Here is a 25,468-nt window from a genome sequence, read left to right on the forward strand (position 1 = left end):
GCCCCCATCGCGCCCCGGAGGAGGGGGAGACTGGAGGATTCGTCCTCTCCCGTTGTTAACCTGACCACACCGGACAGTCGCCACCAGAGGAAAACAAAACCAGTAAACAAAAGCTCGAAGGGAAAACATCAAACCTCCTGTGAGCAAGAAGAAAACTGCTGCAAGTTGATGCACAAGTCAGTCAGGTTACTTTTAAAGCTGTTTTCCCCTCAAAGGACACAACTTTACTGGTAGATATCGGCTGATTTTTTTTTTCAGGTCTTTTGTATCTTTTAATCTACTTCTAAAAAGCTCCACTGATAATAATTCATACTAAGCACTGACTGTAATGTGAGAAGGGTTACTGGAGACTTATCACCAACTCTGCTCAGCTTTTTAGGCTCTTTCAACACATTTTTCAGGGTCGTACGTCTATTTTCAGTTCCCGTCTCACACTGATTGCCATTTTTTAAAAAATCCAGTTTCCAGCAGCAGTGTTGAAAGCGATAGCGAGGAACAGTTGCCGGCAGGAAGCAGAAGCAGGTCTTTGTGCTGGCAGCTAAATTAATTTTAGCCTCGCTTAGAAGATATATATCAGTTTAAGCGTACACTGTATTTTTAAAGTTTTTGGCACCTTACGTTGCTGTTAAACAACATTTCCCTTTGGCGCTACTTTTCCCTCCACCGCACAACGTCCGTATTCCTACACACAAGCAAAATGTAGCACCAAAGGAAAACTAATATATAAATTTTAATAGATTTAGCTGCTTCCTGTGGGCCAAAACGAGCGCTAAGTGATTGAAGGGGCTCTGCAAACCAAATAAACTGGAACTGGAAATAAATTGTGGCATCAGATTCCTGTCAGTGCTGGTTTGATCTGTTCGGTCTCGGTACAACCCGCTTCTGTCTGACATTTTCTTGGGGGAACCGCACCAAGTGGACCAGGATGTCAACAATTTTTGCTATCTGGACTCTCGGTGGATGAAAAAGATGCTGAATTCTTCTATCCACCAAAAAGCACGTTAAGCATCTTTAGAGCAAAAACAACTCCCATGTTTTGTTTTGTTTTTTTAGTATATAACATCATAATGAATCTAATATCAGCCTTTGAATTCTCTTTAAGACGCTGATATTTACGCTTCGCTGCTCTTTGAAGCCGATGATTCGCTCCGTCGGTTTGACAGCACGATTTCGCTTTGATGTCATTAACGAGCAAAACAGATAAAATAAAATTAAAACGAAGCACAACGTGTAAAGAAAATACTAATTTAATTGCACTTTTAGACAGATTGATTTTCTGCCACAGGTGATAAAAAGTTAATTTCAGTGAACTCACATCACTGTAAACCCACTTGACATAGATTATGTTTTAACCTGACGAGCTTGTTAACTGATTTTCAGCGGCTCTTCTTCTTTTTCCACCTGCAGACTTAATTCCCACATCACATCACAGCGCAACGTAGCGTAGCCGCCCGCGTGCAGGACAGCGCATTATAATCCCATTACAAACAAGTCATTTAGTTTGAATCAAGCCTTGTATAATCTTGTTTTTCCTAAATCCGGGGTCAACAATATCTGGCAGCAGTGGGGGGGGGGGCATAACGAATGCAATCATTGTTTTGTTGCTATGAGAACGTATGAGCTGTAATAAACTACGTGCGGCTAACAAATCGGTTTCAGATGGATGCTGTAGCTGAAACGCACGTTTTGTGGAGAGCATAATGGTTTCCACATAACACACAATGAGACGCAGAGCGAGCGAGGGGAAACACAGGGAGGGCTTCTGTCTCAACGTGGATAATTACATTTCTACCTTTCTCTGGCAGCCGCATCGCCTTAATGCTCGTAATTAATTTCATTATTTTTGGCCCTGGCTGTTGAGTGCAGATTAGTTCTCTCTGAGTTGTGGGGATAAACACACGGTAATTGCTTATTACTCTCAGAGCCCGCGTTAGATTATACTAAAGCCGGCAAATTAGAAAATATCCAATCACCTTTAGCTAAAAATTCAGGGGGAAGGAAAAAAAAAAACTGCTGTTATTGTTGTCGCTTGTTTTCATTTGTCGATTTACGCCTTTAATTGTGTCGGACGCCGCCACGGATACGCTCGTAACAATCCTCCACCTTTGTTCTGTTTTTGTTTGAAACTTTTCTTCAAAGTCTTTTTTCCTCTTCTTCTATTTCTGGGAAGGTTATTGGAGCTTTTATTTATTTAATTTTTTTTTTCCCAGTGGAGTTTCATTCATACCCCGGAGCTGGCAGGGGACGCAGCGCCTTGCTCAAGGGGTCCGTCAGTCGTCGTCACTGTTTATCTTTAGCTCCTGACTTCAGGGTATTCACCGGTTGGACTGGGAACCAGCAGCCCTCTGGGGGGACGGACGACACCGGCTCAGTCATTAGCTGGTGTGTGGAGATGATCTTCACCTGAAATAAAAACACATTACAGATTCTTGATAGATAACTTCATACGCTTGGATTGCTGTTACTAATCTTACCAATTAATTCTCTCATTGCAGACAGAGCTGAATATTATTCATCAATAAAATTGTACACGCTCGGAATAGCAGATGTGTAATTATGCTGATATATTTTTTTCTTCTTTTCAACCAAAAAGAATTAATGACAGTGAATCTGTAAAAAGACCGCATTAGTTTTCTTTAGACACACTTCAACACATAACGACTGAGCAGATTGATCATCAAAGACCACAAAATGAGTTATTTGGAGCGCTTCTCTGAAGCATATTGAGAGTTTGACCTCATCGGTTTATCGTCTGAGACCACGACTGGACGAACCATCAACGCAGAGACAATGCGGAGCCTGTTCGACGACAAGCTCAACATCGATCTTGTAGCATCTGAGCTAACGTCTTGAGGAGTTGCCGGTTTAGCACCCGGCTAACTTCATGACTTTATTTAAACGAGTACCTCAATTTATGACCGTCAAACGGGTCATTTCTTTGGGGTTGTGAAGCTAAAGAGAATGAACCTGACGCTTCTTTCACTATGTAAATTTACGGGGAGAAGTCGTCATTGGCCACAGGGCGCCATGGGACGATGTAATTACACGGTTTGGCTGCTACGGAAAAAAAAATGTGTCTACAAAAGCCTTAAGCATCACTCTGATTGTTTTCTTTGTGTTTCTGCCTCTCTTCTCACATATATCGATGACGAAAAGCGACATTAATCTTGTGATTTTGCAACCATGGTGACCGACCGTAATGGGAAAGCGGTGAACTTTTGCATGGTACAGTATCGTCGTGTCCACGGGGCCACATTAGTTTTTAGGGTGTTTCTACCAGGTAATACTTGGCAGGCGACTGGACGAACCGCCAACGATCTTGTAGCATTTGAGCTAACAACTTGAGGAGTTGCCGTTGTTGTCGTCGCTTCTCTCGCTGGTGGTCACAACCAAGGATGTTACGTTAGATCTGGACGCGGCGTTCGAGGCCGTTTGAAACCAGGAGAGCTCGACTAGAGACTTCCGGTTCAGCGCCCAGCTAACTTGGAACAGAGCTGAAATAATCATGCGACTCTTCTTCACTTTATTTAAACAAGTACCTCAAGTTATAACCGTCAAGAGAATGAACCTGACGCTTCTTTCACAATGTAAGCTTACAGGGAAAAGTCGTTATTGGCCACAGGGCGCCACGTGACGATGTAATTACACGGTTTGGCTGCTATGGGAAAAAAAAAATATTCATATATGTCTGTGGACAAAGCCTTAAGCATCACTGATCTCACTGATGGTTTTCTTTGTGTTTCTGGCTCTCTTCTCACTTGTATCAATAACAAAAAGCGACATTAATCTCATGATTTTGCACCATGGCGACCGACCGTAATGGGAAAGCGGTGAACCTTTGCACGGTACAGTATCGTCGTGTCCACAGGGCCAAGGAGGCAGCCAAATGTCAGCCGCGCTCAGAAGCCTTTTTTTGACAGCGCTCGCGGCTCGAAGGAAGTCGACTCGAAGTCTGAAAAATGAGCTGGAGGTTACAGTTACACTCTGAAGATGTCTGTCAGAGCGCGGGGAGGAAACGGGTTGGACGTAGACCATGTGGAAGAAGCTGATAACAAGGGAAAGACGCTTTCTGACGTACCGTAAAAAAAAATAATACTATAACTCCAGAGCAGGAAATGAGAAGTAATCTGTTACAACCTCGCTCCCGTTATGTGGTTGCGCTCCAGTATCTCTGACTCCGGGCTTCGATATATGTTACCCCTGCTCAGAGGCAGAAAAACCCACTTATCTGTCAGCGGCACCGGCAGGGAAATCTACCTGAGAAACACATCAGAGGGTGTTGTGAACAGATCATAACTCCGGTAACAAGATCTCAACACAGACACCTCGTGTCCCGTCAGGCGGGGATGAGAGTGTTGAGAAGGACGGAGAGTACGACTTCTGACAACGCTGCTTTGTGTGGAGCACAATAGTCGATGTGGCTCGTTGAAAAGGGCGACGTAACGAGATCCAGCGCTCGAGACAATGACCCAACGGAAGAAAGAAAGAAAGAGGAGGATCATGTTGGCAGAAAAACATGCTTCTTACGTTCTGCTTAGTAATAACAACCTTTGTATTGTGTTCCTCCGGCATCCTGACGCCGGTGAGCTAACGAAGCTAACGGACACGAGCGAGCGTCCGAGTCACCTGAGCTTGAAGACAGTTTTGAGACATTTATCAGATTAGTTTCTCGCTCATATGTTCCATATTCCTCAATTAAAGCCTTTAACTTAATAACCACGCAGTAAACATGAGATTTCAGCTGTGTTTCTTGCACTTAATGTTCCAGACTTTTAACCCCTCAAGTTAGTCCAGGGGTGATTTCTACATGGTTAACTACTTCTTTAATGAATATGCGAGGGCAGCGGCTCCTCCACCTCTCACCACACCCTCCTCTCCATGCTAAGCAGTCGGGGGGCATTTTCCCTTCTAATCACTCGCGGAGCTAACGAGCGTAGCAGTCGGCCCCTCTGAAAAGTCTTATTATAGTCTCGTCTTCTTATTGAGGTTGACGGGCCTGACGTGTCGGCTTATTAACATAACTTGACTCGACTCGCAGATGAAATCCAAACCCTCAGCCCCCTTTTTCTCGCTTGTCAGGTCCGCATGTACGCACTGCAAACACACGCAGAGATGCAGAGCGCTTTAAAGCCTGACTGAATTTTTTTTCTTGTGAGGAACCGGGGGAGGCCTCCTGGGATGCAGCAGCCTGGCCCTGCCACTAAAGGTAATAGGGTCAGACAGCCGCGTATTAGCTGTGGATCATCTCCTTTGACACAGCCGGTGATCTCTCCGGCGGCAGCGGTGCAGAGCCCATACCTGTACCTGCCAGGCATATCTGTACTCGCTGCAGTGAGGAGTACGTGGGGGGGGGGGAGGGTTGGGTGGGTTTGTTAAAGCAGCGGGGCGGCGAGCTTCACGCCTCGTGGACTCCTCGCTCTCTGCATGTGGAGGATGGCAGGTTTGTTTCTCCGAGGGTGCAGCGAAGCAGGCGTACACACCGGCTGCAGTCTGTACACTCGCTCTCATATTCAACTCTTGACTCCGTCGTCCGAGGATTTTTGTCAGAGGAGGATAAATCCTCGGAAGATGGGAGGTCAGGCCATTCATTTCCCCGGAACAAGAAACGGATCAGACTTTGAGAGCTGCCTCTCCCCGAGGCCTCCCCCCCACCCCCCTTTCACTTGAACAAGACAAACACAAGGCCTGTAATTAAAGATGTAACAAAAGCTCTGTCAATTCTTTCTCCTCTCATCTCCCGCCGGCGTGTCGCCTCGCATTACGGCACAAAGCTTAGTCTGGCGTGCGCGAGGCTACGAGCTGAGGTTCGGCCTGTCCTCGCTTCCACTTTCTCAGGGAAAAAGAAAAAAAAATAAACAGCACCAACAGTCTTCGGTGTTGTTCGTTTGTTTTAAGCTCCATCATATCACCGATGGAGATAATGAAATCCTTCGAAGCTTCGGAGTGATTCATATTGCATGACTGAGCAGGCTGGGATTTGGAGCCTCGCTCAAGGACACTTTGACTGCGGCTGTTGACGGACGTCTGCTGGCTGGAGAGGGAATTGAACCTGTGAGCTGATTTTTTTTTTGTTGCTGCAAACATTTCTGAGACGGAGCTGCTCTGGAGGCGGAGATAATCTCATTGATTAAGTCAAACCTCAGTGGGCCGAGCCAAAGACTCGCAGTATTTCAGAGCGTGCTGAGGCAACTCACAAAAGACTCACTATGGATTTTATTTCGTGAATAACTTTTCTTTTTTTCCGGTCGGTCGCAGAGCATCTAAACTTCTCGCACTTTCACTTTTCTTGTTACCTTCTCAGGTGTAGATGAGGGAAAATCCAGACACTGAGATCCATCAGATTAATAATCAATCGCTGCAGTTTAGACATTTTGATGGACGTAGCTGTCGTTAAGCATCTAAGGACTCGTTATGATAAATCTAGAACTCTGTCTTATTGAAAACACAGTTAAAAGGACACATCTGTTGTCTTTAATTGGTTTGGAAGCATTAATTAAATGTGAGACAGTAAAAAGCTAATGTTAGTGTGTAACTAAAGTGGGCCTGTAAAGACGGACTAGTGAGTAGATGAGTCTCTGTGTTCACTGTGAGGACGTTTAATGTCCCTGACAACTTCTGTAGTCTCATTGAGACACTTGTTAGCAACCGCTAACTGTTGCTACCAAACAGAGGAGGTTTATAATTAAACTGTGGGACATTTAATGAAGAACAAAACCTGTAAAAAGCTTCAGTCTGTGGGACTGAACACCTTATTTTAGGCATTTAACTGAAACCAATTCAAGAAACTTGTTTTAGCCCCACCCACTTTTGGGACTATCCACACACTTTTGGGGCTAAACTCCTCCCATTCTGAAAACAAACAATGATACGGATAATGTAATGATGTACAGGAAATCTTTCCCAGCTCCACCCTCTCGCACAAATATGGTCACGTCTTCCTCCCACAAAATCCACGATGGCAACAGCGGCAATTTCCAAACTAGAGGCTTCAAAACAGTAAAACGCTGCATCATTACGATCTTCTATGTCCTAGAAATGTTTCATAACTCATCGAAATGTTTAAGAAAGCTGTGACAATTGTCCTTTAACCCTGAAGCGTCAAGTTGATTTTTACAGAATAATTTTAAAGCTTAATCGCAGAATTAAAGTGTAAATCTGTTATCTGCACTATAATTGCTCCATTTGTTCTTTGTCTGTCATGACATTCAGTGACACTGAAGCAGAAATAAGAGATTAAAACACTTACTGGGTCTCTGAACTTTAAAAATCCTCTCAAAACGACCTCATATTCTGCTCCTAATATTTCGTGTCACTCCGACTAAATGTGCAGATGTCAATCCGGTGAGTGCGGAGGTGTCACATTACCCCACTTTTTGTGCATCGGGGAATGAATTCGTATATAATTTCCCCCCGCAGATATAATGCCCAGATCAGTCCCAAAAGTGTCACATCTTTGAACGCGTCGTTCGCGGCGGCTCTGATTAATTCCGACTTTTAGGAGCGCTGGCCTGCTTTCTTATTCTTCTTCTTCTTCTCTCGTCAATACCGAAATGTTTCCACGTTCTTGTGGATAGTTTCTGTCAGCTCCGTAAATGAGGTACTTAAAAATTCCTCCCCCCATTTCTTTTTCTTTTTTTTTTTTTTCCGTCGATCCAGCACGCAAACGACTCTCTTTTAGAAAATAACTGATGGCGACGTTTCTCCAGACGCCTCCGGATTTCTGCAGCCCAGAATGCCGCTTCGCTCCACCGTCGGGTGTAGCTGAGCACAGCGGTGGAGTCATTAAAGCAGTCAGAGAGAGATGATTTCAGATCAGCCTGTCACCGACCCCTGGGTGGAAACCCCAGCGCGGCGTTAATGGGAATATTATTAAATCAGCTAGAAGAACAGGTGCCAGATTTTCCTCCGAATCAAGCAGCCTCTTGAAGCATTGTTTCATCCTGTTCTCCTGCTTTTTTCTTTTCATGCGTCTCCCCTCCAGCAGTTTAACGACACAGTCCGCTCACGACTCGACAAGATGATAGATCAAGAGTTTGTAGTTTTAGACACTTGTTATATTCTGGGTCAAACGTGAAGGAAATGTGATTTAAAATGTCCTTTAAACCCGCTTAAATCCGCTCGGCTTTGATCCAAACTTCAGACATTGGGAGTACAGGCTAAATTCTGATCCAAATTTGTGATGCAGTCTATTGTTTGTCTTTGTTTACAATGTGGACCTTCAAGTTTCCAGCACATTCTTAGACTTAGATGACTTTATTAATCCTTTTGGGAGGTTCCCTCTGGGAAATTGAACCAATTTGTGACGTAACAGAGAGAAATCAAGATAAAAAGGGTTTTTTAAAGGGAACTCACCTAGACCTAATGACCCACAGGTGACCCTAACGACTCTGTAACTCAGAGTTCACACAAGATCTTAACGACTCTGTAAGGACACTCCCACACAGAGTTTACAGCCTGCAACTCCCCTCCAGTTAGACTAGTCATACAGTACAGGATGTCACAAATGTTGTTGTTAATCCAGCTCATACTATACAAGTAAATCATCTATTGCAGACCATCGTGGCTATTGACAGCTGTCGATAAAGATTAGTTTGAAAGCTCTGAGGCAGGTATTAGCAATGATGCTAACACGGCAGAGTCTTCTGCAATCCTGTGTGCTGAGACTTCCAGGAAAAAGAGAGGCGCCTGCAACATGTGGGCTCAAAGAGGACTCGGAAGACGTTGACAGTATGTCGTCTGTCCATAGTTGTGTTGCCATCACGTTTCCAGATGCCCCTTACAGTGGCTCTAAAGAATAAATAATAGTCATTTAAGACTTCCTGCAAGAACAATTTAAAGACTGACAGAGCGCCCTCTGGCTTTTAATGTGCAAACTGAACTGTCTGAGGCTCGTCATTGATCAGTTTCCTAAAACTTTCAGCTCCATGAGTCATTTTGTGACAGTGGTCTGCCTCTTTATCTGTCCTCCATCCTCAAGTGTTAACACAGCGATCTTTATAAGCTCGCACGAGGCTGCAGAGACTTCGACCACACATGAAATCAACACACGCACCTTTTATCCAGCAGCACCTTGTAAAGTCACCAACATGGGAGTTTTCAACATAATCTCCGCGAGTGCACAGAGGACAAAGTCCTGTTCTGTTGGTAAAAGGGTTCAGCATCTGCGGTCCGAGTCTCTCTGACCCCCTGGGGATGGCGTGTTTATGAGAATAAAGCCGGTGGCGAAACGAAAAAGGTTCTCGTGGATCTGAGACCTTCTGAGATTAGAGGGTCCTTTGATGCTTTTAGTTGCCAGGTGACAGAGAAACATAAAAAGTGTTTTCACCTGCACGGTTCGACCGGAGACTCCGGTTCGAGGGAGGACTTCACAACTACACTAATTGATTTTTTTCACGCGTCAGAAGTTAATGAGGAGTTGGCAAAGATTTGGGCTTCAGGTTCCCTCAGAGATGATTGTTAATATAAGGAAAACTTTTTTTCCCCCGCATGTTTCTGTCTCGTGGTGATGGACGCCGTTAGTTTCTTGTTGTTTTTTTTTTAAACCCCCGCTGAACTCTTTCTTCCTCTGATCACCGGATCAGTGTGGAACTACAAACACACAAACCAACAAAGACGACGTTTATCCTGTGTGTGTGTGTGTGTGTGTGTTTGTTTCTGGTTGGATGCGGATGCCTGTGCACACACTCGCCGCATACCAAACGTGTAATGGAGCGCGAGCACTCCCCCCTAATTGTTACTGCATTGACTCAGGGTGGTGGTGGGGGTGATGGGGATGCTGGGGTTTGGGGTGGGTAGAGGCTTAAGAGTCCAACCTGCTGATTTGAGACACGTGCACTCGCCACCAGGACCTTCTGAACCCGACATATTGTCCCCATTACTTCTGAAATAAACATCTTTTAATGCCTCGGGAGCTCTGTGAGTGAAAACGCTCCGGAGCTGGATGTTTTTCATCATCTGGAGAGATGTGTTTTCCTCTTTGTTTCATTTGCCGCGCATAAATAATTAAGCGGGAAATAACGCGGCAGACAGAATACATAGGAGTCCCATTCATAATTCAGGCATGTCATGTTCTGCGTTTGTGTTTGCTGCTTGCGTCAGTCACAACACATGTGGTGGTCGCCCGCCCTTAATTTATACTTCAAAAGTTTCTTGCAGTCTTTCATTTGCGATTCAGCCGACAGGGTCACGGGGCGCAGCGCCGAGTCGGGGTTATGAGGGATGACAGGAGAGGGAGGGGTAGATATCAGAGCGAAGGCACTGATGCTCCTGAGGTTTTTGTGGTCCTGCTGCTCCGAGGGCCCCACGTCTCCTCCGCTCCTGTCAGCTCATCAAGGCCAAGTCCCTGCCTATCCCCGCTGGAAAACCGCATCAAACGGCCCGGGGAGCCTTTTATCCCAAACAGAAACGCCGCCTCGCTTGTCACGGCGGAGCTTCTTGCGACAAGCCCCTCGCACGAGCACGCGGCGAAGTTTAACACGGCAGAGTGAAAGTCAATACCCTGCCGAGGCGGCGGCAGTGGCGGCGGCTCGAGACGCAGGAGTTGGGTGGGGGGGGGACGGTGAAAAGGTCACCGGGAAAAAACGGGGATCTTGAGAGGACGCACGAGACCCAATGATGCCAAGCAGCCAAGTTAATGTCGCGGTTCACTCTTTTCAACTGTGTGCCAGTTCTGATGTCTCACAAATACAGCCAAACATCTACTTTTTTTCTTTTCCACCAATTACTGTAAAGGTTACTGCTTCAGTTGTGACTTTGGCTTCTGTACACAAATCTCATCCGTCAAGTTTCCCCCTTCCCCCCTTTTGTTTTCGACCTGTTGCCACAATCAGACATGAAAAGGCTTCGACTGCTCACCCCAAAGACACAGAAGAGCTCTTTGTACTCGGGCTTGTTCTGCTCCATGCCATTTTTAATCTCAGGCAGAAAGGGAAGAGGAGCTGCTCCTCTTATCTTAGATGACATGGAGGCTTTGCTCCCCTCCTCCCCCCTCACCCTCTCTGGCGCTCTGTCATCTTCTTCTTCTGAAACCTAAACCCTCTTTCATGCCTTCCCCTGGTGGTGGTTGTGGTGGCAAAGTGATACACTGGCTGGAATTTGTTTAGGTTATTCGGTCTGAAGGCTGCTGCATGATAAGTGAGGGGTAAATAAGTTCAGACGGCGAGCAGGGTATTACCTTCCCCGGTTGTACTTTTTCATCAAGTCCGGCGCACGTAACTGCTGTCATTATTTTTAATTGGCTATTGGATGCGCCGCGCCGTTAAGAGCTTATTTAACTTTCAATCTCGGACGAGAGGTGTGTGCTCAGTGAAGTATTCCCCGGTGCAGACCTCTAAAATGTCGCCCATGTCTCCTCAGTTAGGGAACCGATCCAATCCGAGAGGGGTTGTTCGGCGGTACTGAAGTCGGTGTTAACAAGTTCTGGAGATTCAGACGGAGTGGGTCACAACTCTGAGAGCTTGTTTTCAGTCGAGCTGTGCTCCTTCATCCTGCTCGTGATCCACTCAAGCTGGCAGCCTGGCACCATTTATTTCTGCAGCCCGGCACCATTTTTCTTCTGCTTTCACGTCTCCGTCTGGGACCAAAAAAATTAAGCTAATCTGTTGTTTGTGCTTGCTCTGCTGCACAAGACTGAAAGTGATCCAGTTGTCTTTAGCAACAGTGGCACCAAAATGGTGCTAGGCTGCAACCTGATTGGATCACCAGTCAGCCTTAATTTCGTCGCCTGTGGCGGACAACGTTGTGTAGTGAAGACACAACTCTAAAACCCTGGAGTGTTGTTATTATCAAAGAAAAACAGCAGCTAACGTTTAGAAATGGAGTCAGCTAACAGAGAGCAACAGCGGCTAACGTTAGCTTCCAGAACTTAACATAACTTCCACAAGTGCCCCTTTAAATGTGGACCTTTACGGGTCATCAGTTACCCACCCGGAGTTAGAGACTCTGTTACCAGCCTCTCAGTTGTAAAAGGATTCTCACTTTTGGTGTTTTATGTGACAGTAAATTAAATAAGTTGTTTTCTTGGACATTTGAGACGTCACATACAACTCCGGGAACATTTTATAAACTAAAAAAAGCCGCTAATATTAAAAAATTATCATCAACTTAAGTACTCAGTGTTGCTCAAGTCACAAATGATTGCTTTGAGGGGAAAATGGCTAACAAGGGGATAAAGTACGACTGATTAACGGAGTGGTAGTAAATGGTAATTGAGAGGATACTTATCCGGAGAGGATATGTAACTCTAACAAGCATGAAATCAGCTTTCCTAATGAAAGACCCCAAACAAGTTGAAGCTAAAAAGGTACTCTGAGGTGACAGAACAAGTCACGGCCTCTTTTACAAGCATTAAGAGAAGGCGTCGTTGATCCAAGGCGTGAAAAGCACCGTGTCCCTACGACATCCTGCACATTATCGCCAAACCAAAGTCCGGCAACATGCAGAACATGACTGTATCCAATCTATTTCTCATGGCGGATCTGGGCCCTTTTGTAAAGGGGGACCCGGAGGGACTTGTTTTCTAGACGTCTACCACCGTAACAGACCTTCGTTAAGCCCTATAGCTTCAATTTGTTCTGCCAATTATTATCCCCTGCTCTGCCACAGTGATGGAAGGTGTTGTTCAATGGGCCTGAATGCCACCATCTCTGAGGCACCGCCCTGACAAAGAGGGAGCCCCCCTGCCTTTTTCTTTATTTTTTTATTTTTTTTTCTGGGGGTCCAGTCAAGCATTCGCTGACAGATTGGCCGGGGCGCTAACCAGTCAGGTCCTCAAAGAGACAAAGACGACGGGGAGGGCAGCCGGGGAAGAAGAATGACCTGCCAAATGAGAAAGAAGACATATTGAAAGGGACAGAGTGGTGGAAAGAGGAAAAAAAAACATATTGAACCGATGGAGAAGTACAACCTTTTGACCATCTGGCTCGGCGGGTGACAACAGCCCTTCATCTGTATTTTTAGAGCTGTATAACACACCAAATTACTCTGTCAGGAAGATTAAGGAGAGTCAAAGGGCTGTCGAGTGGAAAAAAAAAAGAAAGAGCAAAGTTGTTCCGATGAATAGGACAGAAAGTTTGTTGTAGTTCGTGTCTGGACTGTCGTTTTACTTGATTATCATCAAAGTATTACGTGTTGAAGTACTTTTATCTCTAGTGTTCTTAACGTAAATACCGAATGAAACTATAAAACATACACTGATGGATGATGAAGAAAGAAGGGAAGGGAAATCTGCTCATAAAGATTTGCGGTAAGACACAATCTTTTACTTTTTAAGGGCAACAGATAGAATTGAGTTGCTACACTCCAGGCCAGCAGGTGGCGCTAATGCTCCTGTAACCCTGGTTTGAAAATTAACAGAATTAAAATGCAAAGAAAAGAAACTAAAGCTGTCATGTTGTCACATTAAACTCTTGTTCATCGGAGCAGGAAATCTCAGTCCTGCTGTGTGTTTTGTTCAGTTAGCTGTTAGCTGCGTGAACGAAACAAACCGCGAGACTCAATCACGACGTAGCTTTATAAGGTGGAACAAAGCCTCACAGCGACTAAAGCGACTCCAACTCCCAAACACATTTCGTTCCCACGACCACGTTTGGAGCTCCGTCACTTGATTTTGCCGCTAAACGTCACACGAATACAGTTGCCGTTAGCTAAGCACACAGGAGGAACTCCTGGAGGAGGAAGTCCTGCTGTGTGTTTGGTTTAGTCCAGTAACGCAGGACTGGCTAATTAGCTCTCCTCCTGTCGGTCCCCCTCGATAGCGAGTTTAACGACTCACATTTTATCTTAACTTGAGACTCGAGGAACCCCTTTCGTCCCCGAGGCGTCCCTTCGTCCCAAACACATTTCCCATCGTCTCCATGAGCTCCATTGCTTCATATTTGACCCTAAATATAATCTGAAAACAGTCGAGACGTCATAATGAAATAAAAAACCAGAGAGGAAGAGCCCGAGCAGCGGCGTAGAACCCGTCTAGCTTCTGTATAATATATTCTCATTTCTGTTTAAACATGCTCGAGTACATTTCCAATATGATTTCACTTTCACTTCCACCCCTCACCACCACCACCTCCTCCTCGTCTCTTTGCTCCTCCTGAGGAGAAATATGCCAGAGAGAGAGAAACCTCTTTTTTTTGCTGCATTACTTCCATGATTGCTTAAATGAAACACTGCTATTTCTCTCGCTCGCTGCTAAACAGGGATCAGATCTCCGTGACCATGACTAATCTACCGCCACACTTCTTCTTCTTCTTCTTCTTCTACTTCTTCTTCTTCTGTGTGTGTGTTGGCGTGCAGCTCATTTTTCCGGGATCTTTTTTTTTGCCAATTTGGAAAACTAATTGCTTCGACTCTGACCGGGCAAGCAGCAGGAATATAATGCAGTTTAAAGCTTCATCTTTTCATGCCCGTAAATCCCTCCGCAGATCCAGCCAGTGTACGACACCGGCTCATTAAAATGCATTAGGGCAGGTTCTCCGGAGTGAGAGAGAGGGAGAGAGGGAGAGAGGAAAGGTGGTGAGGGTTCTTCATCTTTTTTTTTTTTTTTTTCCTACCTCACTGGTCAGTGATCCAAGGACCCCAAATCTCCAGCACAGCGAGTTTCCTCCCCTCCGCCGTGAGCTGGCCACTTTATTCACTTGCAAAATACCTTCAGATGAAAATGAGTTTGCTTTTGTCAGGCGTGCAGAAGCATTTCCCCTCCACCTTCTGCCACCTCTTTTGATATCTCACCCCCTCCTTCCCCTCGCTGTAATTTTACCCCCTATCCTGCTGTCAATCTACCCCCCCCTTTCTCCCGTCCACTGCTCCTTCCTCCCCCTCCACCACCACCTCCTCCCGAGATGGCTGGATTACGCCGGAGGAGGCCGTCCCACTGATTGTAAAGAGACGGGGACAATTGGTCCTTTAGTCTGATTGGGTCCCCAGATAGTCAACACCGAGGGGGATGTGAGTGTGCAAGCCAGCGGTGACAGAGCTGAAGCAGCCGAGAGACGAGAAGCAGATATATATAAATATATTCATGCAGAGATGGAGAGAGGGGAAACTTTACAAAGAGGACAGTGAAAGAGAGAGAAAGAGAGAGAGAGTGTGGACTCAAGGTGACTTTTAGGGAAAGCGATGCTCTGCAGGCAGCAGCTCTCACAACTTTTACAAGGGGAAATTTAGCGAGCGTGCCGGGAGAAGAGGAACAAAGAGATAAGAGAGCATTTTTTTATTTTTTTTTTGCACAGAAGAAGAAGAAGAAGAAGAAGAGGAGAGTACAGTTGAAACGGGGGAAGGTAAGGTGTGGAAGTTTGTGCTTAAAAATGACAAAAAAATGAGAGTGAAAATGATCCATGCCATTTTCAAAACATGACCGCTAAAAAAAGTCAATAACACTCTGAGGCCGTGTCGGGGATGATGTTGCAACTTCTGAATCAATAGTTGGCATTTTCTGTTTGTTAATTGATAAGGAAAGTTTACAGAAACATATATATATGTATATATGCTGCACGTCTGGCTGTGAATAAACTAGGTCACGGTGATTATTCGTGGAGCTCTGGGGGTTTCGGTGGCACATTAGGAAAAAAAAAAAACTTTTTGTGAGCGTGGCGCTGATTCTCAGCACGTCTGCACTGTCGCTACTTCAAACAAGCCGCTCCGAAGCTGAGGAATGTCTATCTGCTCTTCTGCGGACCTCTGTTTGCCATTCAGACCTCATTCCTCGTGCCTGAGCCGAGCTTCTAGTTTCTCAAGATGAGGACAGGTTCTTTTTTTTTCTATTCTATAAAACCCAAGAAGCTATCGGCTGTCTTGTAAGCTCGGGGTCCCCAACAAAGATTGGCACATGTGCCCCAGACTTGTTGGTCGAAAGGGGATGCTTTAAAGAACGAGGATATTAACAACACACATTTAAGGTGTGTTGGTGGGGGGTGACTTTAAAATGACAATCCCAGGGCAGGAAGTGGTTACGAGATTACGAGCTGGATGTTAATCCGAGAGGATCTGTTTCCCCCCAACTCGAGACGCCGCGCTCGTTCAAATTTGCGGCGGAGTGACACTGATTGCAAACTTTATTCACCGGATGACGCTCATGCACGGTGACATCATCTCCATGCACCAGTGGGCTGGGATGAATGCCAGTTTGTGTGATTTAATTTCTCCATAAATGACAAGGGCTCCGCTGAGCGATGAGTGAAGTAAACGTGCAGCAGGAAGAAGAAGAAGAAGGAGGAGGAGGAGGAAGGATTCTTTGATTTTCTGTCGTAGGAATAATAGTAGAAACTTCTGAGGCAGATAGAGAGCGCAGAGAGGGACGAGTAATTAAAAACACCTTACAGTAAACGAGCCGCGGGGAGGTAGGCGCTCGTCACGGCTGCACAGACCCGAGGAGCTCCCCACAATTAAAGAGATTCAGGTTCAAAGCCTCGCCCCACGCCGGCGTCTCCCTCCTGAGAGGGGGTGACGGTGGGGGGGGTGAGAGCAAAGAGGACGAATGGAGGGTAACACACAAACACACATGCTGCGCAAAACACACCGAGAACTCACATTTCACACCAAACACAAACAACCGTGTGATCTTGAGAGAGTTTTTGGCCAGAACACACACCTCGCCCTCAGCCCGGCGCCCGCCTTTGAAGGCTGCCACCGCTGACTGCGAGCAGGGATGAAGAGCGGAGTGGAGTCCTTGCTGCAGGCGGTGACGGTGCACAGACCTGGTCATTTTCGTTTCATCTTCATACGTTCGCACAGGGAAGCCCACCAGAGGCCACGCCGCGAGGACGAGCTGCTTGTTAAAAAAAAAAGTTAGCGAGGCAGCAGCAGCAGCAGAGTTTAATTACGTGTAAGTAAGTAAATAAACATTAGCATTCAGACATTTCTTTAAAAAAAAAAAAATAGGGGGATGCGGAGCTGTCACGCTCAGCTCTCGGCCCAGGAAGTGAAATTAGATCCAACATCCTTCCCACGTATTTCACAGACTCGGCTCGGGCTTTTTCAGAGAGACTAAAAAAGAAAAAAAAAAAGTCAAAGTGTCAAAGCCCGTCGTTGCCCGGGTCGGAGATATGCAGAGCGTCACTTTCCACCGTGCAGAATCAATTGTGGTTAACAAATTGGCCGTGACGTTTCGGGGAGGAGGGAGGATCTGTTTTTTTTTCACGGGTCCACCCAGTTTCTTAAAGACCTTTCTCCACAGTCTGGGAGGCCTCCTTTTAGAGCCGAGGTGAGCCGACGCACAGACACGGCCACTGTGAAATTAACACTTAATAATGCTCCACATAGCACTTTAAACAGGGCCGACCCATGTTAATGTACCGCACACTGAGACGGGTAACCTCACACGGAGAGTGAAAAAAGGTCGGGGGAGGAACTGGAACTGATGATTATTTCACACGGTTAATCAGTCGATTTGTAGATGGAAAAGTTTGCCGTCACAAATCGTAAATTCCTGATAGATAGAGGAGCAGTTTGGAAGGGCTGACATTTGGGTGAACTATCCCTTTAAAATGTAGAGCAACAGCTCCTGATTTAAAGGGTTATTTATCTCATGAGTGAAGTTTTGGTATTGACGAAGGATTTATGGCAAAAAAAAGTTTGATGATCATCTAATTTTGCATCATCACAAGCAGATAACGACTGAATTTTCTTTTTTTTGAGTGAACAGTCCCTTTAAAATTGAACATATTTCAATCTTAAAGTATTTGGGGTTTGTCCGAGAGTTTGTAACTTGGACTTGGACGATTTGTAGAGTTTTAATGTCTTTTTGGGTGAACTATTCCTTTAAAATGTAGGGCAACAGTTCCTGATGTAAAGGGTTATTTATCTCGTGAGAGATGTTTTGGATTTCAGGAATGATTTGTGGTGAAAAACTGGTTATAAAAAGTTTGACGATCGTCTAAATTTTCAGATAACAACTGAATTTTCTATTTTTGGGTGAACTGTCCCTTTGAAATTGAACATATTTCAGTCTTAGATGTTTTTGAGTTTGTCCGAGAGTTTGTCTGTCTTCATAAATTGGACGTCAGCGACTCATTAATCCAATCTCGGCCCGTCTCGGCCCGGCGGCGCTCGCTCAGCCGCGCCGTATCACTCGCTTCCTGTTTGTTTGTTGGAAGGAAACGAGTCGCCGTCCTCCGTCAGCTTGATAAAGTCTGCTGTTGTCAGATTGCAGTTAATGGAGCAGCAGGTGGACTTGTGGAGGAAGACGACTCGACGACACTAACCATCATTTTTGTTCACGCCAGCTGCTCCTCCCGACAGCCGCCACTTTTTCAAAACAAACGGTAAAATCGCCAATTTTGCCTCCGCGGTTCCCTCCATCAGAAAGATTGTTTCTGACGGTGGGAAAATACCTCCATCGCCTTGAGCTTTCTCATATGATCGCTCCTCCTTCATCCCCTCCACCCGCCATTCACAGCTTGTGTGGCAGCTGCTTTCTCTTTTTAAACAAGTGTGCAAAGATTAACTCGAAGCGAGATGTGTGAGATGTTTTTCCAGCACAATCGCGGTAGCTTGTCACCTCATTAGTGACGACAAAATGGAGCAAAATGCTCGGAGGTGGTGGGGGGGGTGCCGAGCTCGTGACCTTTTGGAGGGGAGGAGCTGAGAGTTGGGAGGCCGCCGGAGGAACAGGGAGCTAATTTTTACTTCATAATGGAGTGAATGAAGAGAAAGAAGCGGGGGAGCAGCGAGGTCAAGTGTCAGCCGTCCTTGCCAAAGCAGCAGCTCACACACTCTCTCTCGGGGTCGGCCTCCCCGCTGACAACGCCGCCACGCCTCCCCACCCTTCGCTGCCTTTTGTGCCTCTTCAACAATGATTAACTGAGTTTGGCGATTCAAGAGAGAGAGAGAGAGAGTCTCCGGGCAGCACAATGCGCTCTCTCTTACAAAACATAATGGAGTCAACCCATGAGTCAAACAGTCTGTCTTTCTTCCGCTGGTTTTATTCTCAAACCTCCCCCCAAAAAACTTTCCTCCCTCCTCCTCCTCCTCCTGCTGCTAACAGCCTTTCTCTCTCTATCTGTAGCTTTTCTTTGCCTTTTGACCATAAACCCGCCTTGTTTCTTTCCCCCCCACCGAGCTCGTTAATGCAGCAGAGGAAAAAACAGGCAGATGTTAATACATAAAAACAAGATGCAGATGGCGGGAGGCGGCGTAGGTGCCAATGCACCACACACAAAACATTGAAAAAAAAAAGTATCGATTAGCTCCTGCGAGATATTTGTGTGTTTGACCTCGGTTCCTGTGATGTTCCCGTCAAAAAGTAGCAACATAGAGCAAAGAAAGAAAGTATTTAGAAGTATTAAAATCCAAACGCTGGGCTTGTGTTGACGTACAGCACACTTGTAATGAGCGGCGCCGATGGGAGGCTCGTACAACAAGGTGTGAGTAGAAACTGAGCGGGAGTGTGAACAGAAACACCGCGGCGTCAGAACATCACACTCCCCCTCCCCCGGGGCTCCTCGTTCACAGGAGGTGCGAAGGAGCTCACCTCTTCCTCGTTACAGGAACGAGGAAGAGGAAGGAAGAGGAGGGGGGGTGTTCGGTTTTTGCCTTTTTTTTGTGATAATGTGAAAGACGAGGTGCTGAAGCTGCTGACGGCGAGGTGCACTATCTGTTCGGTTCATGACAAGGTTACACAACTGGAGGAAAATAACCAACATTTTGGATAAAATACTTATTTTTCTTTGCACATTTTTATCCAGATGGAAGTTGAGGACAATAAACTGATAATAAATCCTTGTTACATCGGTATCTTAATCATCTTCGTCAAGATATTTGGACATTCAAGATGGAGCAGCGACTTGTTTTATCCGTCAGTGAACCCATAATGTTTGCTAATGTAACGTTAGCTCCTCAGCCAAAGGAGTGACTGAAACTGTTTTATAATTACTACAGTCATGCAACTTCTGAATAATATTGTTTTTTTTAATCAATATCAGTGCAGTTTGTCTGTTGCTCTCTGTATAGCTGAACTTTGCTGTCATCTCTTTCTCTCCTTTAGCTGCCGAGCTAACGTGACGTTAGCCCGGCAGCTAAATGGGAGAAAGAGCTGATCTATCTGATCTATTATCAGCTTACAGGACAGTAACATTACTGCTTTTATTTGGCATCTTGTGACACAGAGACAAAAATAAGTCTCCCAGCTTACACAATTTTCCACAAAAACCACAAGCTGTGAGCTAAATCAACCGCCTCATTCATTACGTACACCTTCCACACAGCCGGTCTTTCTTGTATTTATAATCCAACTCTCTCATGACATGAGTGTTTTGTTTTTCCTCCTCTCCTCAAAAAAAACCCCCTGATTCAGCTGTGATAAGGCTCATTATAACTCAACAGAAAAAGGGGCTGAAGCAGGAGAAAAGACTTGTCTACAGGTCGCCCACCGTCTCAGACTTACAGTCTCACTTTACAACAAAAGCAAGACGGCGTCTAAACGGACACAAATGTGAGACTCATTTGTCTTTTTTTTTTTTCTTCTTCTCTTACAGCCGCCAGAAACACAACTGCACTCGTGAAGAAAGAGGGACTTGTCCTTTTACAAATACAACCCCGGGTTTAACAATGGGAGACCGACTGCCTCTTCCAGCGCTCGCCGGCACCTTGCTCCTCGTGGTCCTCGGCCTTTTGACCCTTCTGCCTCACAGCATTCTGGGTAAACCGGCGGAGGAGGAGGAGGAGGCGGCGAACGCAGGTAGCTCGGCGCTGCTGCAGAGAGTGAAGCGAGGCTGGGTGTGGAACCAGTTCTTTGTCCTGGAGGAGTACACCGGACTGGAACCACTTTATATCGGAAAGGTCAGTGATGTACTGTACGAACACACACACACACACACACACACGCGTGAAGTTATGACCTGAAGAAACGTAACGCGTGCTGGCCTCCAGGCTTGGTCGGGAAGCAGCTCTTCTGATTGACCTTTCAGTCCGGTGTTCGGTGTTTTCACCAGCTGCACTCAAGGCAAAGTTTAAGGTATTCTCCGTGTAGGTGTTGCAGAGATATTTCAACCCCCAAACTTTAAAAACATACGGGGGGGGGGGGAGAGTGCAGCAGGCTGGAGGTCATCGCCAAATGCAAAAAGAGACAATCACTGGTGGGCCAAAAACCTCAGATTAATCCCTGGATGCACTGCGTCTACACGTCTGACCACTTTGAACCAGAGCCAGACAGCCGTGATTGAGTTAATTGACTTGAACGGAGGCTTCGCTGAAGTCGGCCTCGACTCCACAGAAGTGGGCGGCGTGTCTGCAGCGTCGCTCTGAAAAGATGTCCGGGAAAAAGCTCACAAAGGAGCACTCTGATCGCTCAAGTCGCTAAAGTGAATTGGAACATTTGATCAATAGTCGTAAGGCCAGTCATTATCCAGGCGTTACAGAGACAACAATCTAGCAAAAAAAATAATAAAAAATTGCCGTTACATCACCAGAAAAGTGTTGAAGCTCTTGTGGTAATGTGAACGCCGAGCCGACATAAATGACCCACTCCAAGCAGAAAATATCACATTAAATTTCTCCCCCTCCTTTGTCCAACCATAAAAATTACCTGTATGATAAAAAAACGCTCTCAGCAGGTGTCTCGACAGATTAAACCGCTTTCCGTGTCTGTCTGCTCAGTCAAAAGAAGGATTCGTTATGAAAACAGACGAGTATCATTACAACATTTCAAACTAAAGCGAGGCTTATGCAACACAGCTGTCAGACAAAAGAGTTGTTAGCTTAGTACATTTTTTCCAAACGGTAGTTAAAGACGATAAACTGATAATGAATCCTTAACCTGAATTTTTTAAAAATGTTTTTAATCAGTTTTAATCACCTTACTCAAGATATTTGGAGCATTGGCTTGTCATATCAATCGGTGATACCGTGATGTTAGCTAACGTCCCGTTACCTCAGTTTCAAGCATCAGACATGAAATCAGAAATGTCAGGAAGCTGATCCGGTTTTTAGATTATATGATATTTTACTTTAAACTTCTGCCTCATCCATTATCACATTGCATTTCTGAGGTCTAACATAATTATATGAATATTCTGTAGCACTCAACAGGTTCAAATCTTTCAGTTAACATCATAAATGTGTTTACAATAAGTGATCTGATAGAAACGAGGATCGTGTGAGCATGTAAACATCCTTCCTCATGCTTCCCTGATCTTTAAACGCAGATTCTGAACCTCTGATTGAATCTTTCTCCAGATATTTCCCTTTGGAAAATGATGCAAACCTGCCTAATTTGCATTCTGGAATAATTTTCCCCCCTCCGCAGTCACGTGTTTGTGAGAGATCGAAGAGTTAAAAGTCCTGAGGGGACGTCGACGGCGCTGTGGAGTAAAAGTTTTCGATTAAATGTTCCTTCCAGCCGCTGAAGCATATTCGCTTCCATCTTACCTCCTTCTTCTTTTTCCATTTAGCGTTTCTTCCTTTCAAAGCCGCCCACCCCTAATTTTTCTCCTGAGCTGAGTGAAATAAGTGATTGTGACAGGCCAGGCTACTACCCAGAGAGCCACTCAAGGCAGAGAGGCATTGTAGGATATGACAAAGCAGGAGAAAACATGTACTGGAGCCTTCCATCCTGACAGTTTTTCCCCCTCTCTCAGCTTAGTATTTTTAGTATTCAGAGCGGTAGGGATGTCGGGAGGTTTTCGGGGCTTTGGGCTTGGGGCTGAGACCGAGCAGGTAATTGATAGCCTGAGTGTCAAACTCCCTTCTTTTCATGGGCTTGGGTAGAAAGGAGGGGGATCAGTGCAGGGAGAAGGTGGACGAGGCCTGAGATATATCACCTGCGGGACACGAGGCTGAAGCCCACAATGGCGTGTTGATTAAAAAATATATTCTCGGCTGCAGGTGGGCACGTTGTCCGAAGAGATAGGAAAACTGTATTGTGTGCCGCTCGGTTTGAGGACGACAGGTAATATAAAGATAGCTGTTGGACTATCGGCGGAACAACAACAATGAGCTCTTGTAGCTGCAAACTTTTTTTTTTTGCGTAGCGTGGCCGAGTATGTGTGTGTTTGGGAGTCGGCGGTTTCCGTTGCGTCCAGCTGGGTTGTTGATTATATACGAGGCAGGCGTCGATTGGGGGGCCATTTATTTTCCACTCTGGCGGTGTGATGGAAATACTCATCATGCGTGGAGGCCCCTTCTAAGTACAAAGTAAGGAGTGATTGCGCATCAATGGCTGGCATTTGCACTTACGGGCCACAAAAGGCCTCTGATTGCACCACGGGGCCCCGTGGCAACAATCGGGCTGTAAGCTGTGATTAGATGTTCGGGGGTACACATACAACAATACGCCACCCATGTCGACGTAGGGGTCATTTGACAGTGGGATCAAAGGTACTCGTTCTATAATCGTTTAAACAGAGAGTCAGACTGAGGACACTGCAGCCAAAGATTGCTTAGATTCGTTTTCTGAATGGCCACCACAGAAATGTGTTCGTTTGAGCGTCAACCCGACCCGCTTGCGACATTTTCAGTTGGATTCAGAACAACAGTTTTCCGCTCTTTGGCTTCACAACGATGATCCGGTCGTCTCGACTGATGCATTGTTCTAAAATTGGCTGATGTGACCTGATTGAACGTCCTCGAAAATCGTGTCACTGCTCCACATGTTTGTTTATCTTCCCGCTGGTTTGGTTACAACTTGCGACCTTTTTGTTGTACTTTGCTGGTTTAGTTTGTCTCTCCAAGCACCAAAGGGATCATTCCTTCCTTTGTGGAGTAAAAACCTCTCTGTGAACAATCCCCAGCTCCACTCAGACATGGACAAAGGCGACGGCTCCATTAAGTACATCCTGACCGGCGAGGGCGCCGGCACCACCTTCACCATCGACGACAGCACGGGCGACATCCACGCCATCCAGAGGCTGGACCGGGAGGTGAAGGCCCAGTACGCCCTCCGCGCCCAGGCCCGCAACCGCCTGACCGACCGGCCTCTGGAGCCCGAGTCCGAGTTCATCGTAAAGATCCAGGACATCAACGACAACGAGCCGAAGTTTCTGGACGGACCGTACCAGGCGTCTGTGCCCGAAATGTCCAAAATAGGTGAGCCGGCAGGGAGATGAGGGCAGACGGAAACTAAACTGTCGCCTGTGCATGCCTGAGGTGTTTTATTTTTTAAAGAAAGCGGCAGAGAACAAGAACAACATGCGTAAAAGCCCAGCAGAGTCGTGGTTCTGGTTTGTTCTTACAGGCTCGTCTCCATCTGCTTCATTCAGTATTCATAAACCTACTTTCGTGGTGACTTTGAAGTAAATAAGCGTAGTTAATTCCTGCAGCCAGCCGCAGACGGAGCAGCTTCAACTCAAAACTGATTCATTTGATTTCTGTAATGATACCGCTGTAGCTGATCTTTCTGGCGCCTCAACACTTTTTTGCATTTCATCCACTCCTCCTCACCTTTTTCCCCTCCATGTTTATGCAGGAACATCTGTGATCCAGCTGACCGCCACAGATGCCGACGACCCGACGTATGGCAACAGCGCTCGTGTGGTGTACAGCATCCTGGAGGGCCAGCCTTACTTCTCCGTGGACGCCAAGACCGGTACAGAACCCCCTCTTATAACACGATCAATCTGTAACCAAGGAAACCAGCCTTTTTTTATCCATTACATGTAGAGTCTGATGGATTTCAAAAAACCCACCAGCCACTTTAACTAATGTATGAGCTTCATGTGAATGTTTCATAAGTATGAATGATGTCAGATGACCTGATAAAGTCGACAAACTTCCACTAACGGACAGGATTTACTAACACCCAGCTGACGGCTCCTGTTAATTCCCCTACCTTCGTTTCTAACACTGTACCGCGCTCTAATTGCACCGCGGGCTGATTTCGGCAGTCCACACTTTTTAAGCCTCCTGTGTATAGCAGCCAGCTCTGAATGTGGGAAGCTCAGCATGGTGCCTGTTGTTGCTACGAGACTGCCAAACACTTCTCTTTTGTTACAACTCCCAGTGTCTCAAACTCCTTGGACTCGACTACAAAGATGTGCGAAGCTCCAAAGTGTGACTTCTCTGTTGAAAATGAGGACAGAATTAAAGAGGAAGCCCCTCGAAGTGAAGTGATTACAACCCCTGAACCACGACAATGAGTTTGGATGTGCTAAACTCCTTTTACACCAGACAAAGAAACCCACCAACTCCTGCCAAGATCTTTTTTGCACGACGCTGTGACGTCTGGACAATAACACCGGTTACTTTTCCATCAATCCTGAACATCATCCAGTTAGATTTTACAAAAACAGGTGGATAATATTTTCCTACTGGCAATGGGAAAGGAAATAATCACCAGTAACCCAAATGTTGTAGTTTTATAGATTTTAGCAAGTGATGCTTTTGTGATGTGCATTTTTAATCTTATTTGGTTTTTAGGCGAGAAAAAGACGAGAAGACTGATATATTACTCTGCTCGTGTCCTGAGCTGGAACAAGGAGGCGATTAGCTTAGCTTAGCATGAAGCTGCTCAGAAAGAGATAGCTTGCTAAAACTGGGGATGTTT

General features: G+C 45.9%; 1 protein-coding gene and 2 long non-coding RNA genes across 6 annotated transcripts in view; 1 reads left to right on the plus strand and 2 right to left on the minus strand.

Moving 5' to 3' along the window:
- The window catches only part of LOC119008568, a 93,058-nt gene that overhangs the window by 64,931 nt on the left and 2,659 nt on the right, over positions 1 to 25,468 (minus strand). For all 4 annotated transcript variants that reach the window (XR_005071456.1, XR_005071457.1, XR_005071455.1 and 1 more), the window contains exons 2-3: positions 24,367 to 24,542; positions 2,228 to 2,403 (exon numbers count right to left, since the gene is read on the minus strand). This is a non-coding gene — a long non-coding RNA (uncharacterized LOC119008568). The remainder of the gene's footprint in view (positions 1 to 2,227; positions 2,404 to 24,366; positions 24,543 to 25,468) is intronic.
- Positions 12,701 to 14,705, minus strand: LOC119008570. Its single transcript, XR_005071460.1, has 2 exons — positions 12,905 to 14,705; positions 12,701 to 12,816 (listed from the first exon to the last, which is right to left on the minus strand). It is a non-coding gene; the product is annotated as an uncharacterized LOC119008570 (long non-coding RNA).
- The window catches only part of LOC119008567 (cadherin-20-like), a 29,831-nt gene continuing 19,241 nt past the window's right edge, over positions 14,879 to 25,468 (plus strand). The window contains exons 1-4 of the mRNA XM_037079018.1: positions 14,879 to 15,272; positions 20,466 to 20,769; positions 23,718 to 24,012; positions 24,392 to 24,511. Of these exons, the coding sequence (XP_036934913.1) occupies positions 20,539 to 20,769; positions 23,718 to 24,012; positions 24,392 to 24,511 (646 nt within the window). The 5' untranslated portion in view covers positions 14,879 to 15,272; positions 20,466 to 20,538. The remainder of the gene's footprint in view (positions 15,273 to 20,465; positions 20,770 to 23,717; positions 24,013 to 24,391; positions 24,512 to 25,468) is intronic.

Source organism: Acanthopagrus latus, chromosome 19 (assembly GCF_904848185.1).
Source record: "Acanthopagrus latus isolate v.2019 chromosome 19, fAcaLat1.1, whole genome shotgun sequence".
Classification (NCBI taxonomy): domain Eukaryota; kingdom Metazoa; phylum Chordata; class Actinopteri; order Spariformes; family Sparidae; genus Acanthopagrus; species Acanthopagrus latus.